This window comes from Sebastes umbrosus, chromosome 2, assembly GCF_015220745.1.
Source record: "Sebastes umbrosus isolate fSebUmb1 chromosome 2, fSebUmb1.pri, whole genome shotgun sequence".
NCBI classification, from domain to species: domain Eukaryota; kingdom Metazoa; phylum Chordata; class Actinopteri; order Perciformes; family Sebastidae; genus Sebastes; species Sebastes umbrosus.
Genome location: NC_051270.1, coordinates 36756240 through 36771903, shown reverse-complemented (window position 1 = coordinate 36771903; position 15664 = coordinate 36756240). Strand labels below are relative to the sequence as shown.

General features: G+C 42.0%; 1 protein-coding gene across 1 annotated transcript in view; it reads left to right on the top strand.

Annotated features, from left to right (window-relative positions):
* LOC119500673 (protein kinase C-binding protein NELL1-like) overlaps positions 1–15664 on the top strand; it is a 384179-nt gene that overhangs the window by 353296 nt on the left and 15219 nt on the right. Inside the window, exon 16 of the mRNA XM_037790521.1 lies at positions 4137–4277. Within this exon, the coding sequence (XP_037646449.1) occupies positions 4137–4277 (141 nt within the window). The remainder of the gene's footprint in view (positions 1–4136; positions 4278–15664) is intronic.

Below are 15664 nucleotides of genomic sequence, written 5' to 3'. Positions count from 1 at the left end.
GCCAGTCCGCCTCGGAGAGGGACAAGCTACCTAGCTAACTAGTCAGCCAGCTGTCTCCGGGAGCTGCTGTCCGTTCTCTTCCCGGCGAGCTGCGACTTTACAACCCCATTGACGTGGGTTCTGTTGTCACCATAACTAATAACAATTTATTTTGTACTAGGTAAATAACCATAGCGAACCGTTCAATGACCATTCCACTCCTATTTTATTTCTATGGGACAGACTGTCTGACCGGCAGCAGGACCTCTGGTGTTTGGTCAGGTATTCTGATGAACACAATTAGCTGTGGTTGTGGATGGGAAGCCAGTGAGGGATCTTGTTTTTGACTTCGGAGTGGGCACCTGCCACCTGCACAGAGGCTGGTGGGATCCGAGTGGATAGCATAGTTTTTTAACCAATCTCAGCACTTTTCATATGTCTGCAGTAGAGATGCAAAAAACATTCTTTTATTGTGATGCGTATCAACTTGTGGGTTGAGGAGCCAACCGCATCGATTTGAGAAGTTTCATTCTTTGAATAGTTTTTTTTCCCCTTGGTGTATAATCTGGTCCACACTTTACTTTTCACAATTTAATAATTTGGAGGTATAAAAATCTATCCTTTTAAACTGAATCAGGGTCGGTTTATTTGAAAGTTAATGATGCATTGAATCTCCAACTGAAGGAATATAATCGCTGCTGGATGCAGTATAACCGGCAACAAGCACGTGGACGTGTGCCCTCTCATGCACACGCACAGCACTGCTCTTTTGTTGAAGGGTTAGCTGCTCTCAGCCACCAGTCACCTCTAATCTCGGTATGTTTCAGTGGGATGTCAGAGAGGGAATCTTTTGGTGTAGCTCTGACCGGATCTCTGACCTGAGAGGCTGACAGAGGGCAGCCCTCCCGGCAGCTGTCACGTCTTATTACCTACAGCACACCAAGCTAACGACACAACCACACCACACACACTGCTATCTGTATAGAGATAAATATGTGTGTGTGTATATGTGTGTGATCTTAAGACAGGACCAAATGTATCAACTGTGACTTTCACAACACAGCTGGAGCAACAGGAAAATGTTAACAGCACAAGATCAGAAGGCCATTTTTTTTTTTTCTACGGATAGAGAAACTAGCTATATGGTGACGTAATATATAAGCTGTTCTCGAAGTATCAGCTGTATATACAGAAATACAGTGTGTGGTAGGGGCAACTGCAGTGTTTTTTTTGCTTAAATGTATCTGGGTCAAAATTAAACAAGTCACACCACCCCCCTCTCTATAAAGCAGGTTTATTGCTTTATTAGCAGTGTAGCACATCTCAACAACAAGGTAGTTCAACGTGTTGTATATTAGACATAAAAAGGCAATATGCCATACTTTATTCTCTCATTTTAAACTTGCGCTTTAAGTTTGTTTCTGGTTTCTTAATACAGTAATACAGTGTACAGTAATCCATCAGTTAGTCATGCCACTTAACTGTAACTCACAGTCAAAACTATAAATATAAGCTTTTCAAAAACATTTTTACAAAATGTTATATTTGCCTATCTCCTTCCAGTGTGCAACATTTAGCGGGATCTAATGGCAGAAATGGAATATAATATTGATAACTATGTTCTTCTTATTGTATAATCACCTGGAACTAAGAATTGTTGTGTTTCAGTTAGCTTAGAATGAGCGGGTCCCCTTCACAAAGTCCACCATGTTGCACCGCCATGTTTCTACAGTAGCCCAGAACGGACAAACCCAACACTGTTTTGGGCCGGAGTCATAACGTTACTCTCTCCTGTCACCGACGCACTCTCTCTTGCCACGTACACGCACTCCATGCACTGGCTCTGACCTACGCTACTCTTACAACAACTGGCTCTATTCGCCATTCGCATTTTTGCGTCAGACACCGTAGTTCACCTGCATGCTTGGCACACAGGAGAGACTTCAGTGTGTTGCTTTTTGCAACCTCACCACTAGATACCACCAGATCCTACACACTGTTCCTTTAACTAAAATCCATATTGTCAAAAAAAAAAATTGTTTTGATGGACTCACACTGGTCTGCTTCACATTGTGTGTTTGTTCTCAGTGGAAAGTATGAAATGGTAAAACAAGTTTGTAATTGTGCAACATGTGTTTGGAGAGAACGTGTATTACAACTTTCTCAAAGAGGAAAACTAGCTGTCTGGTATCGTAAAAGTGAAGTGTAAATGAAAACAAGAAATGAGAATTGTGTTATTCAACTGAGAAACACAATTTAATTTGTTGAAAAGATACATCCGTGTCTCCGCGCTGCATAAATAGTATTTACTTTAAATGGAACTACACTACTTGCCTAAGCTCCACAAGCTGACAAGTGTAAATGTATTCAGTGAAGAGATTTGTCCTGTTTAGCATAGCTTAGCGCAAAGACTGTTAGCAAAGAGAAACTACTGAAACTATCCTCAAACAGCTCAACATTTATTCTTCCTGTTTTTATGTTGTATATTGTTAGAAGTAATCTCAATACATCCAAATGGACGGCATATAAGAAACTAAAGATAACATTGATATTGATATTCTCTTTAAACAATTCATTTACTTTATGTGGGATCTGTCATTCATGATAGTGACTATAAAGCCACAGTCAATTAGATCCCTAAGAAATTAGCAGCTTTTGAAGCTCTGAAGTTACAAAGCCCATATCTCAACTTTCTTTGTCAGCAAGATGTCGCTACACTTGTATCATTGCTTGTACTGCTGTGACAGACTACATGAATACTCTTTAAACTGACGAAACTCTACAACCCTCACTCGCTTATACAAACTACTCTTAAAATCCATTACATGATATGAACAATGTTTGCTGGTCAAGCTACAAACTAATGCACTTTTTGGCTGGACCGCAGAGGGCCGGCCCTACAAACGCAAAAGTCGATCACTGAGCGACTGACTGAGTGATGAAGTTACACGATTGGTCGGCCGAGTGTTGGAGTGTCCTCATTGGCCGTTGCTCTTTCAAAATGAAAAGGCGGGGAACACTCCTTTATGCAAATGTCCAACGCGACGCGTCCGGCTCACGAAACTACGACCAATCTGTCAAACTAGGGGATCTAGTTTTAAAATGAAATGAGATTCAGCAGTGGCATCACCTATTTCTTGCTTAAAATGTTTTCAGAAGTAGATTTTGGTGTTAGACGGATTAACAGAAAGCTTACAAGAAGGCCGCCATGTTGTTTCCTGTTTGAAACGGCGAGCAGAAATCCAGGGACCAATCGAGTGCATTCCACGAGAGGGTACGTCACCGCTTGAACTGCCAGTTGAGTGGAGCAGCGCGTCCCCTAGTGTCCTCGCTGGACCTAGTGGACATTTACCGCTGGATTTAACATTATAGACATGACCACTGACTATGTGTATAACAATTTAGCCACAAATTCCCAGACTGACCGTACACAGTCCAGATACTATATACTCGGTTTTGACCGAGTTCATTGTTCATGTTGATTTGCTTGAAAATGTGGGGTTTTCCGCCCGTCAGCAACCACGTGAGATATACACAGACGTGACACTTAACGGGCCGTCCCTCACTACCTTTCCCCGTTTGCCGCAGTTCCCATTTAGGTGATTGAAGGTGTGACTGAAGGTCACGCTTTAACCATCAGGGTGTGCGCACAGGTCGGGTCTTGCAGCCAGAAGCGAGAGTAGCTGCAGATGAGGAGCAGAGCTCACACCATACATAATGGATGAGAGAGATTTACTCCCCCGAGAAGGAGCGAAGACCTAACGCCTCTGGGCTGGGCATGTGTATGCACGCCGCACACCAGAAACAAAGCAAGCCTGAGTAGAAACGGCAGAATGAGCGAGGGGAAGACGAAACAGAAAAGTGCACGGAGGAAACAACTCTGCTGCCAAATGGTGTGATTTCCGAAAGACTTTGATCCCTGCTGTGACAGACTGCAGAGATGTTGGCTGTCTAATGTGGGCAGCCGCTGACCCAGCTCTGCTGTTGGGGCGGCGGTTTGCTCTGATTAGATCAACCTCCGCTGTTGTAACCAGCACAGATCAAAGAACGGGCAAAAAGACAGACACACAAATGAGCTGAAGTTTCAGGTTTAGGTTTGTTGCTGGGAAAATAAATTCAACTGATGCTGACGCCACTGTTTGTGTTTGTGTCCTCAGATATTGACGAGTGTGCAGAGGGCCTGATTGAGTGCCACAACCACTCCCGCTGTGTCAACCTGCCCGGCTGGTACCACTGTGAATGCAGAAGTGGTTTCCATGACAATGGCTCCTACCTGCTCGATGGGAGCTCCTGCATTGGTGAGCATACATTGAATTGAAAACATCTTTATAACTGCTTGAAATACCAGCCCCTCAACCTCTGCATGCCCACCAGTTAATATAGCGTCACAAACTTTCTCATTTTCTAGCTAAACCGTACACTACAAGATGATTCTGAAAACATTTGAGGAGTGAAATGGGCATTAACGTAACTAGGGATGAACCGATACCACTTTTTTTCAGACCGAGAACAAGTACAAGTACTTACATTTGGGGACTCGCCGATACAGAGTACCGATACGAGTACTTCTCTGTGTCAAAAGACACTGTTAACAGCCAGCTGGAGGGTGTGAGCGACACACGGCAGGCTGGGGAGTCCCTCATACGAGGCGATGCGCCGTGACCTGCTCTAGGTTGGCTTGGATAGGCTCGGGGCGAAGGTGGCTCGTGGCCGCAGCTTTACAGCGCTCCCCGCCCGGATCTCACCGCACCGTGGACAAAGGGCTCGCTGCGCCCTCTCTCCCCGCCGGGGAGGGACGGGACTCCCTGCTCCCGGTGCGACTGTCGACCAGGGTGGACTGTCCTCAGTGCGCCCCAACCGCGCCGTGCTGCCAGATCGGGGCTCGGCCCACGTAAAAGGCGGCAGGGGTCTGCGGCGATGTCGGCAACCCACCCGACCCGTCTTGAAACACGGACCAGTTTGACGTACACGCGAGTCAGAGGGTGCAGGCAAAACCCTGTGGCGCAATGAAAGTGAGGACCGGTGCACGCCTGCTGAGGTGGGATCCCGGCCCGGCGGGGTCAGGCACACCACCGTAAAGTGGTATCGGTGTCGTTGTATCGGAGCCGTTTTGCAAGTACAAGTACATGAGCACAGTATCGGTATCGGTGCATCCCTAAACGTAACATAATATTGATTCATATTTGATCAGAGCTGCCTAGTTTGACCGTTTGGTCGGAGTTCGCGAGTGATTGACAGCCGGCTCTCATAGACAGCAGATAGACAGCAGACCTCAGATCAGCTCTTTCTGCTTGTTTTCCTCCGGTCTGTGAAATCTCGCAGATGCCGTTAGGAGCACCGGAGGACACCAGAGGCACATGATTTTTTCAGGTTACCTGTCACATGTACTACTGTCAGGATATAGCGACCGTTTTATAAAAATAACTTTTTTTAATCATATTTGCTCCAATCTCGCCTACTTCAGCTTCAATTGCTCAGGACTGCTGAATACTGCCGTGCGTGGCTTCCTCTTCAAGTCTCTTTTCTCTCTGGTCTCCCTACAGGCTCACTTGATTGCCATTCTTTGTCTCATTTATCCTCTTTGAAAATCTAGCATGTAGACATGAGCTCAGACTGTGATGTAATATATGGGTGCATGTGCTCCTACATGCCATCCAGCAGACTTACAAGGAGGCTAATCAAGAGGTCCTCTCACCTTCACAGCTCGAGATCTAACCATGCTGTGTGACACCCCCGCACACTACCCTTGATGAGATATGCATGAGGTGCAGCATCATGCCGCTATTAGACGCTTGTGTCATGTGCTCTCTCCCATGTGTGCTCGCCTACCAAGCCAGAGAGAGGCAGAGTTACAGACGGAAATAGAGAAACATTAGGCTCGTGTGTTTCCTGTGTCAAAACACAGCGCTGATGATGATGCATAGAGCAAGAAAGTACAGTGAAAGTCCTAAATGTGCAATCAATTATTAATCAGCTTACCTCTGCTCTGTGTATATGGATGACCACAGGTTCACCTTGCTTAATAATTTGCCATATTTTCACCATTTTACGATGCCACTGTATGTTACCAGTGTGCAGTATTACAGTATTTTCCACCACTCCATTTTGTCGTCCAGTATCATCAACACAACTAAAAGTCATGCGTTTAAAATTTTACTAAAGTAAAAGTACAAAAGTATTTGCATCAAAATGTACTTAATGTACCTGAAGTATGCGGAATGGCCCATTACATAATTATATATATGATATCATTGGATTATATCTATTGATGCATTAATAAGTATATCATAACATGATGTGTAAGGTGTGAATGTGGGGCTTATTTATATTTTATGTATATGCATTATATATTGCATATTTCCCCCTTATTCGGTGGTGGAAGAAAAACTCCTTATTCTCCTTATACTGTGGAGCCTTTAAGGTCCCAAAAAAGATTTTTCTTTTTTTTTTTTACTTGCACTCAAGATAATAAGTTTACTGTGTGCTACAAAAATATAAGTATATTTTTGGGAGGACTTTAGGGACTCTCCCATAGATGTGGGCCTTTAATCTATAACAATGCATCATAGTGAAACAGGCGAGCTCACAGGCAGACTGGGAGTCTTGATAAATACGATTAATAAGTTCATATCACATATACAGCGGGATATTTGTGTGATTTGAACAGCTGTCTATGCAGATTACTATTTACTAAATGCGACAAAAATAGACTTGAAGAGAAGCGTGGATCGATACATTTAATAAAATGAAGCATGGAAACGTGCCAGTCGGGGACATCAAAAAAGTTTCTAAAAACACTTTCTGTATGGATTAGCCGGGATCTGCCGACAATGATAGTCGGCCCGTTTCATTGTCAACATCTGTTGTTGCTCACTTCTGGTTTTACATTTGAGTTGTGGCTTTTGCTTTTGCGTTTTTTGGCTTTTGCATTTGCGTTGTGGCTTTTACATTTGCATTGTAGCTTTTGCGTTGTGGCTTTAACTTTTGAGTTGTAGCTTTTACATTTTGACCAGTACGGCTCACACGATGGCATCTTTTCATTTTTTTCATTACTGGCTTTTACAGTCGCGTTGTGGCATTTCCATTTGCGTTGTAGCTTTTGCTTTTGCGTTGTGGCTTTTACAGTCGCGTTGTGGCATTTGTATTTGCGTTGTGGCTTTTACATTTGCGCCAAAAGGCATTCAGGGAAACAAGGCAGGTTGAGAGGGGGGAGTGGGTACAGCACAAATGAAAACGGAATGTATTGAGCATCTAGTACAACTGTGGATATCTCCCATAATGGTAATATGGAATACACTTCCAAAAAAACTCACCCTTGTGGGCTTGCAAATGTGGCTCTGAAAGGCTTGTAGCTCGCTTGGATGATGGCAGCTGTGGTCAGCGTGTACTTGCACAGCAGTTACAATGGATCCCAATAGTCTCCAGAGTCATGGTGAAATAAAATAAGTAATAAAATCATTTCTGCAGCATAATCCCCTTCTCTACTGTGGTCCTTATGTTCAGTATATTCCTAACACTCGGCTTCTCCACTACTTCTGTGTCACATTATAGCTCCTTAGCTCCACCAGAAGTAGCGTATTTAGCAAATTATTGGGGAAGCATCTTATACTTGGAACATATTAAAACATACAAATCAACACAGAGAAGAGGATTATGGTGCAGGAGTGGTTCGAGAAGTTTCAGTGGACAATTTATTTTTGTCAGGTCATCATTTGAATCAAATGTAACTGTGAATCCAAGCGGGCTATAGCTTCCATCCTCCACTAAGGAGAAAGTTGCACAAATTTCAGACCCAACTTTCAAGACTAAAAGGGCAAGTGTTTGATATTAAAAATATACCTTTTTTCCACTTTAAAGCCTTTATGTGTAGGATTTGAAAAGTCTGACTTTGGTGACTCCTATTGGTAATGTCACAAAAGACAACTGTCAAGTTTCCATCCAAGTTTAGCTTAAATTTCAACTGAATTTCCAGAAAATCAGCATAAGAAAATGCTAATTAATGTGCTTTTCCATCCACTACTTATATAAATAGGAGTTGGTTCATCAAGATAAAGACTTGGTGGCACTAATTCTTCAGTTGGGTGCCATTAAACCATTTCAGAGGAAGAGGACGTCATAAGATGGCAAAAATGCAATGGAAATATGGCATTTATGTTTGTTTCATGTATTAAATCAACCCAATCTCATGGAAGGCGTTTAAATAGCACAACATTTTAAAAACATTCCACGTGTTATGATAACTCATTTTGGGCTCTTCGCGAGTTCACGGTTATGTTTATGCGACAAAACTACAGTAACATTCGCAGTTAGGTTTAGGTAACAAATCACTTAGTTAGGTTTAGGAAAAAGGTTATGATTGGGCTTAAAATAACTACGTAAACGAATGAAAGCACGTCACAAACGTAACTTAACAACTCAACACTTTGGGACACGAACACCGGTCTCCTGGTTGATAGTCCTGTGTTTGTTGGACCCATCCACCTCCCCGCCCACCATAAGCAGTCTCTCTCACTTTATATTCTACGTCACTAGCTCTGAGTGTAGCGTATACATGCAGATGCGTTTGCATTGCAGTCAGTACAGACTACATGGTGTACACTTGGCACGCCAAAAGCAATAAATGCACTGTTATTTCGTGCAAAATGACTTACAAATTATCGTGTCATTCATACGCCATTTGGTGAGACCGGGCTGATTAATTTGAGGACAGTCCCCTCATTGGTCCACACAAGTCCGATGATTTTGTCAGTTTCAGTGACTAGTGATGTTTAAATGCTTCACATAAGGCAAGGCAAGGCAAGGCAAGGCAAGGCAAGGCAGCTTTATTTGTAGAGCACATTTCAGCAACAGGGCAATTCAAAGTGCTTTACATAAACATTCAAGAACATTGCGACAAAGTGCAAAAGAACATTAAGACATCATTAAAACAGTTCTAAAAACATAAAAACATTAAAGATTAGAAAATAAAAACAAGCTAAAAAAATAAAAGCTAGGATAGAAGCTAAAATAGAATATAACACACAAGAGTAAAAGTTATATTACAGTATAACATCATTATCTGGTTTAATAAAAGGCAGCAGCAAACAGTTTTAAGCTTTGATTTAAAAGAACTCAGAGTACATCATGATTTATTCGCCAAGTTTGTTTCCATTGCATTTTGGCGCATTTTGCTTTTATCGATGCACAGACTTTACCCACTCATTCAGGCTTTTTTGCAATATTTCGACTTTTTTTAAAAACTTTTTTTATTTTATTTTCTACGGACACCACTTTTACATGAATGAGCTGAAGTAGCACAAAGTCTGCACCACTTGGGTTGTGTCATTTTTCTACCGAACAAAACCTCATGCCATCATAATGATTTAAAAGATGGCTTAATCACATAAATAAATCGACACATAACTCACATCTGCAGCAAATGAGTCAAGCGGCTACATTACACAGATCAGTCACAAGTGGTAATTGGACATTAACTTACTTGGTTGTCCTCATACATATTCATATTCATGACTTGAAACTGTGATTTATACAATGTAATTAGGGAAAGCACTTATTTGCATGTCATTGAGATGCCATTAATGACATTGCTTAGTGTGTGTCCTAATGTGTAATGTGTGTGTGTGTTGTGTAGGTGTGTCACTCCTTAAGCAGACTAGTGCATGTAGCCATGACTGCATATCCGCCACCTTTTCTCGCCCCACTTTGCAGTATTAGGCTGGAAGCCAGCAGGGGAAATAAGTACGAATGACAATTTAACAGGATTTTTTCCTCTCTACAATATCCCTCCAACATCCTCTCATGAGTCAACCAAACAGAAAGAAGCATTTTGTAATAAGAGAGTCAGATCAAAGCAGTGAGCTGCAGCGCCAGTCGGTTAACTACATCAACTGGCTGCATGTTGGCCGTGAGGATGTGACGGCCATGAAGGAAACAGCAGAAAGCACTAGGGGCGAGAATTAGTGGGCAGAAAGAAAAAGGATAATGTTTTGAGAAAGCAGACAGTCTCTCTGTCTATGTATAAAAGCAATTGTGTGCATAATTGCACATAATAATTTGGCTGTTGGAGGGATATTTCAAAAGATGTATGCACAGATTTTAGTTAAACTTTCAAACGCAAATCAACAGCCAAAAAGCAACACTTTCACATACTATTTTCTGTAAAAAAAAAAAAAAACATAGGCTTGATTAAAAAATAATAAGGATATGGTTTTGGGTTGATGAAAATAATCTAACTTCAAATTTTGATATCCTGTGTTTTGCCGCAACAGCGAATTAGGGAATTATTCAGCGTTGGTGAATGTGTAGCTTTGTGGAAAAGGCTTTCCGGTTAAAGGATGTGCTGTGTTTTTCAAATGAACAGAGCACTTTGTTCTAATGTAGGTGCTAATTTATGTTTGACACATGGAACAACTAGCTGTGCTTCTCTAAAGGTGTCCTGCTGGTTGACACATGAATCTAAAAAGAGTCTTTCATCTGTGAAGTGACTAAGTGCACTCTCCCAGATTGGGCATGAAGGTGTGATACCTAAAGTGTCTGTTCATACAGACACTTAACACATGTATATACAGTTAATTTTAAAATGTACATATAAGCAATGAAGTCAACGGACATGGGGTACAAATTAGACTGAGCGCTAGAAACCACACCTTATTCAAAATATACATTGACATAATGCAAATATTTTAAAACCTGGGAGCATATAGTGTAAGTGTGTGATTCACTCTGAATGTCTAGCTAAGGATGGCAATTTTAAAACATTCAAATATCACTGTTTATTCAATATTTTTGTTCTATTTCTGCTTTCAGTAAATGGAAGTGGAAAAAAATAATAACTAGTCACCAATCAGACTTTTTCATTCCGAGTTCCGATCCGATACCAGTGTTTATTTAATAAGCTGTGTGCCTCACTGTGAAGTAGAGACTGGGATCAATCATTTATGTGTATAGGACACACCGGGCTTGACTTAAACATTACTTTCTTAACTTTGTAAAACAAAATATAACAAATAAATGCATAGATATACATTTACCGAATTGTTATTTATTATTAAAATAATAAATCGTACAGGAATGACAATTCAAGTGTAAACCTTTTTAATGCAGCACCAACTTGGTCAAAACTTAAACAGGAATTCAAATACCAGAGAGAATTGAATTGAATAGATCGGCTCTATTGTCACCGATACCCGATCCAGCTATTTGAGTCAGTATCGGCCCGATATCCGATCCGGTGTCGTATTGGTGCATCCTTAATATTAACATTAGTTAATACATTAGTTATCAAAAGGTAATCACATAGAATAACCTAAATGTATGAGATTTGGTTGAAGAGATTCAGTAGTTCAGAGATACAGTAGTTTGATACTGCCCTTTTTTATGTATTTGGTGTAGTCTGAAATTATGTCAAACAGCAATATAAGGCTATCTTGGCTCAATTGTTGAGTGTGTATGGGATCAAATAACATAATCATGATCCCATAGGCATCCAGGAATTGAGCAAAACAAGTAAACTAAGGAGGCTGAGGGGGCGCCTTTTACCAAGCTTTGTCCAAGGGGAGGCCCACAGTCTCAGACTTTGAAAACCCCTACTGTAGACCATCGTGGGTTAAACGTCACCAGCTCGACAAAAGAGGCGAGTAAAAGACGCCACAGCTAAGACAGCAGGACAGATAATACTGAATGATGTACAGGTTTTTAGACAGCAGAGATGCAACTGAAAAGTTGAACAAAATGAGTGTTCTTCAGAGTGCATTATGTTTATAGATGAAACCAAGTTACGATGACGGAAGTACCCTCTCTCAATTGAAATGTTGTTAACGTTTAAATTTTTAATAGCAATTGCTGCAGTGGATGCCAGATTGTATTAGAATATGTAAAGTATACCCCAGGAACACATTCAATTTAATTGAATTAGTTTAGCTGTAAAATGAGAAAGTTTGCTATGGCAGTAGGGCTGCACAATCAATCAAATATTAATCACGATCACAATTTTGGCTTCCGACAATTAAATGAATACGATCGACTGCGATAGTGACGTTTAAAATGCTCTTTTGGGGAGCTGCCACGCAACTGCGTGTGCACTTTACAGCGGCAGCCTGTGGAAAACTTTACTGAATGTTGCGGCTGCAGTCCAGAGTAGAAGAGGAATATACTGCACATTACTCGTTTTAAATGAAAATGCACTAAACTCAGATGAAGAACCTTATTTTTAAGTATTACTTTGATGCAGAGATTTGCACAACGTGAAAGTGAAAACAGTGCTCCGTTTATTTAATTTTGAGTAAAAAAGTTTTGGTACAATTTTATTTTGATTCCAGGAGATGCACCGTGAAAAAGAGTCAGTCTTATATTGATGTAAATATTTGTACATTAGCAGGAATGTAACAACATGGAAGTGAAAGCAGTCTGTTTATTTAAATGTTAAAGTGCAGTAAAAAAAAAAATATCTGTCTCTAAAATCAATGAATAATCATGATTGTGATATTGGGGTGTGGCACAACGAACAATCCATTCGATATTGGTGGCGATTTTTAAGGATTCCGATCAGCCACAACATTAAGACCTCTTGGTATAACACATGCGCTGTGTAACTGATGATGCATGACCCCGCCTCTTTCCTTCAGAGAGAGAGCGGGGGGGGGAGGGGGGGTAACAACTGTAGATTCACGTTTTTTCACATTAAACTCGGTGAAATTCCAGTTGAGTTGGACCAAAGCACACTTGATGTGATTGTTGGAAAGACTAACGGCGACGGTTTAGGTGAGTTTTATTTTGTTTCTGTCCAGTTTGAATGAAGTGTTTTACGATGCTCCGCTACGTACAGCTGATCTCAACATAAACAAAAATACACGTGGATGATGCCGCAAGCTGAACGGAGAGGGGGGGGTGGAGGTCTGCGCTCTCCGAGTTGCCATTCTAGTTACATTTACTCAAAGTTCCCGACTGCAGCTTTAAAGTGTTACAGTAGGTTGTGTTTAACTGACACGATTTGCTGTGTTGTTTTCGTGTTTTCTCTTGTTGGATTTCGTTGTGTTCTAAGTTGTGTTTTTTTTCGCTGTGTGTTGAGTTGGCTATGCAGCGATGCAATACATTTCATTACATTGTATTAAGTTGCATTGTGTTGCACTGCGTATTGTTGCGGCGAGGACCTGAGCAGCTGCAAACAGCAGTACTTATTCCTTTACTGCTTTGCTGCACGGGCTGCATCTCAAAAACACGATTACTATGCCTAATGCTTTAGGGAGGGACAGGTGGCTTTAATAAACAGATTGTGCATAAAAATGAAGATAATACACCATAAACTCCCACTGTCTCCCTGCACGACAGCGTGCGTGCATCATTTTCTCCCCCCCTTGCTGTGCTGTACATGACCTTTCCATATGGGCTGCCTGGAGGACATACCAGAGAAATATGATTTAAATACTGAGCTTTCTGATGCCTTCTAATTACCAACATCTGTCAGAAGGATGTATTTGCTGTGTGTGTGTGTGTCCGTGCGTATACGTCTACACCTGTGCTAATGTTAGTGTTGTCGTGTACATGCACTGTGGGATTAGTGCTTTCATGTGTAACAGCACATGTAGGTGTGAGTGGAAGTTTCTCATACGGTCGGCTGTGCTCAGCTGGTTCCTCTGAAAGGCTTTTGTGTTCGGCTGCGAGACCGTCGTTCACAGCCTACGTGTAAGAGTACGCTTCATCAGCGAGCAGCAGCTTGTGGCTGAATGTGGTGAATGTAGCATGAAGAGCATTAATCCTTCACCAGTGGAGGTACAGTATGTCTGACTGGCTGATGGGGATTTCATTTAGTGTATGCAAATAGTCTGTCGCAGGCACAATAAACTCTCGGCTGAGCTGTTTTCCCCTCTCTCTCTGTGTGCAGCAAACTTGATACCAATTAGAGTGTGTATTCAGCACTGTCACAGTGAATTGTTTGTTCCCGGTGTGGCCACAGCGTCGATCAAGTTTCACGTCCACCCAAGAGTAGGTCTGTCTGCCAGATACCACTCATTATTCTCCGCTGGAGACAACAAAACTGTATGTTGCGTGGTGTTCTCAGTGTGAGCAACTTTGGGCCAGAGGCACTAAACATTTTTATGTTGAACCGTCTGGCGGTGCGAGCCATGTATTTTTGCTGCCGTTTCGTTGTTTTACGACCAAGCTTTTTGAATTTGTTCCTACGGTTTACTATCCAGTGGTTTCGTCCGTATCTGTAAAATTCACCAAGGCTCTCTTCTTTAGTCATTTTCCAACTTCTTAGCTGTAATCTCTGCAGTCTGAAAACTTCTACACCCTCCAGCCCTGTATAAATGTCTTGCTGTTATTACGGACAAATCTGAAATAAGTGTTTACCCTCGACTGCTCCACGGACTCACCTCTTTTGTCAAGCCAACACGTGTATATCCCCTGGTGGTCTAGGGATTATGGGAAATAGGATTTAAAGGCAGCTAAAAAAAATAGAAATACTGAATAAAAAGATTGTTTCGCACAGAAAGTGAGCCACACGACATACCATTCAGGAAGGCTCTGTTCAGGCTGTTCTCATACACTGTTCGTAGCTATACCGACGGAAAGTAATGCACTGTAATTTGTATACATCCTAAGTAATTGTGAGCCAGGATAGGTGACGTAGTATGAAGAGCGACAGAGTTCGTGAAGAGAGGATATTGAGGTGGATGGGTGGGTCTAAAGCTTGATTTATGCTTGACACATCCACGAGGGTCACCGGTGTCTGCACAGCCAAAGTGACGTCACACCATCAGGCAGCCTGTTTTCTCTCTGTGCACATTTTCTAACTACGTGGATGGGTGGAAAGCATGTTGAAACCATGCTGGAGATGTGAGTTTTCGATACACTGCCGCCTTCAGTTTGGGAGAATAGCGGTTTGCCGGAGTATAAAACATCCAAATATTTCATGGTCATGATTCCGCATCAGGTCACGTCCGTGCGACCGACTAAGCATAACTGGGGCTTAAAAGAAATGTTTCACCCGGGACTTTCACCCAAGTCAATGTTGATTTATTTGTCACGTAACTTCCATACTTAAAGGAACAGTGTGTAGGATCTGGAGGTATCTAGCGCTGAGGTTGCAGATTACAATTTACAGCTAGGATTGCTACCGTGGCTGACGCAAAAACGTGAATGGCCCTCCGTAGAGCCAGTTGTTGTGAGAGCAGAGTGCTTAGATTGTGTGTGTTTGTGGGAAGTGAGTGGTGAAGGAAGAGAGAGAGAGCGGCGGTGACGAGAGTGAGTTATGTTATCGACTCCAGCCAAAACAGGAAAAGTTAGGTGTTTGGTTTGTCCGTTCTAGGCTAATGTTGGCGGTGCAACATGACTCTGTTGAGAGGGGACCCGCTCATTTGCAACCGAATAGGTTTGTCCCACCCCATTTGTCAGCGACCCTGGTCCGTGCCATTCACATCGAAATCGACCCTGGTCTGACCCACCTCTCGACCTGGATCGCAAAGACGAGTCGAACAACACAGGTTCACCCTGAAAATAAAATAAATGGGCTTGTTGACCGCGTTGCTCACAGTGTGAAAGCATAACAAACACACAAAAACATGAATACCATTTTTTTTTTTTTTTTAGTTTCAGTTTTTCTGCTTCGGGCTTTTGTTCATGCAACACTAGCGGCCTGCTGTCAGTGTCGTGTGGGTGTGATCAATGTCTGTAGGCAGCAGGTGCT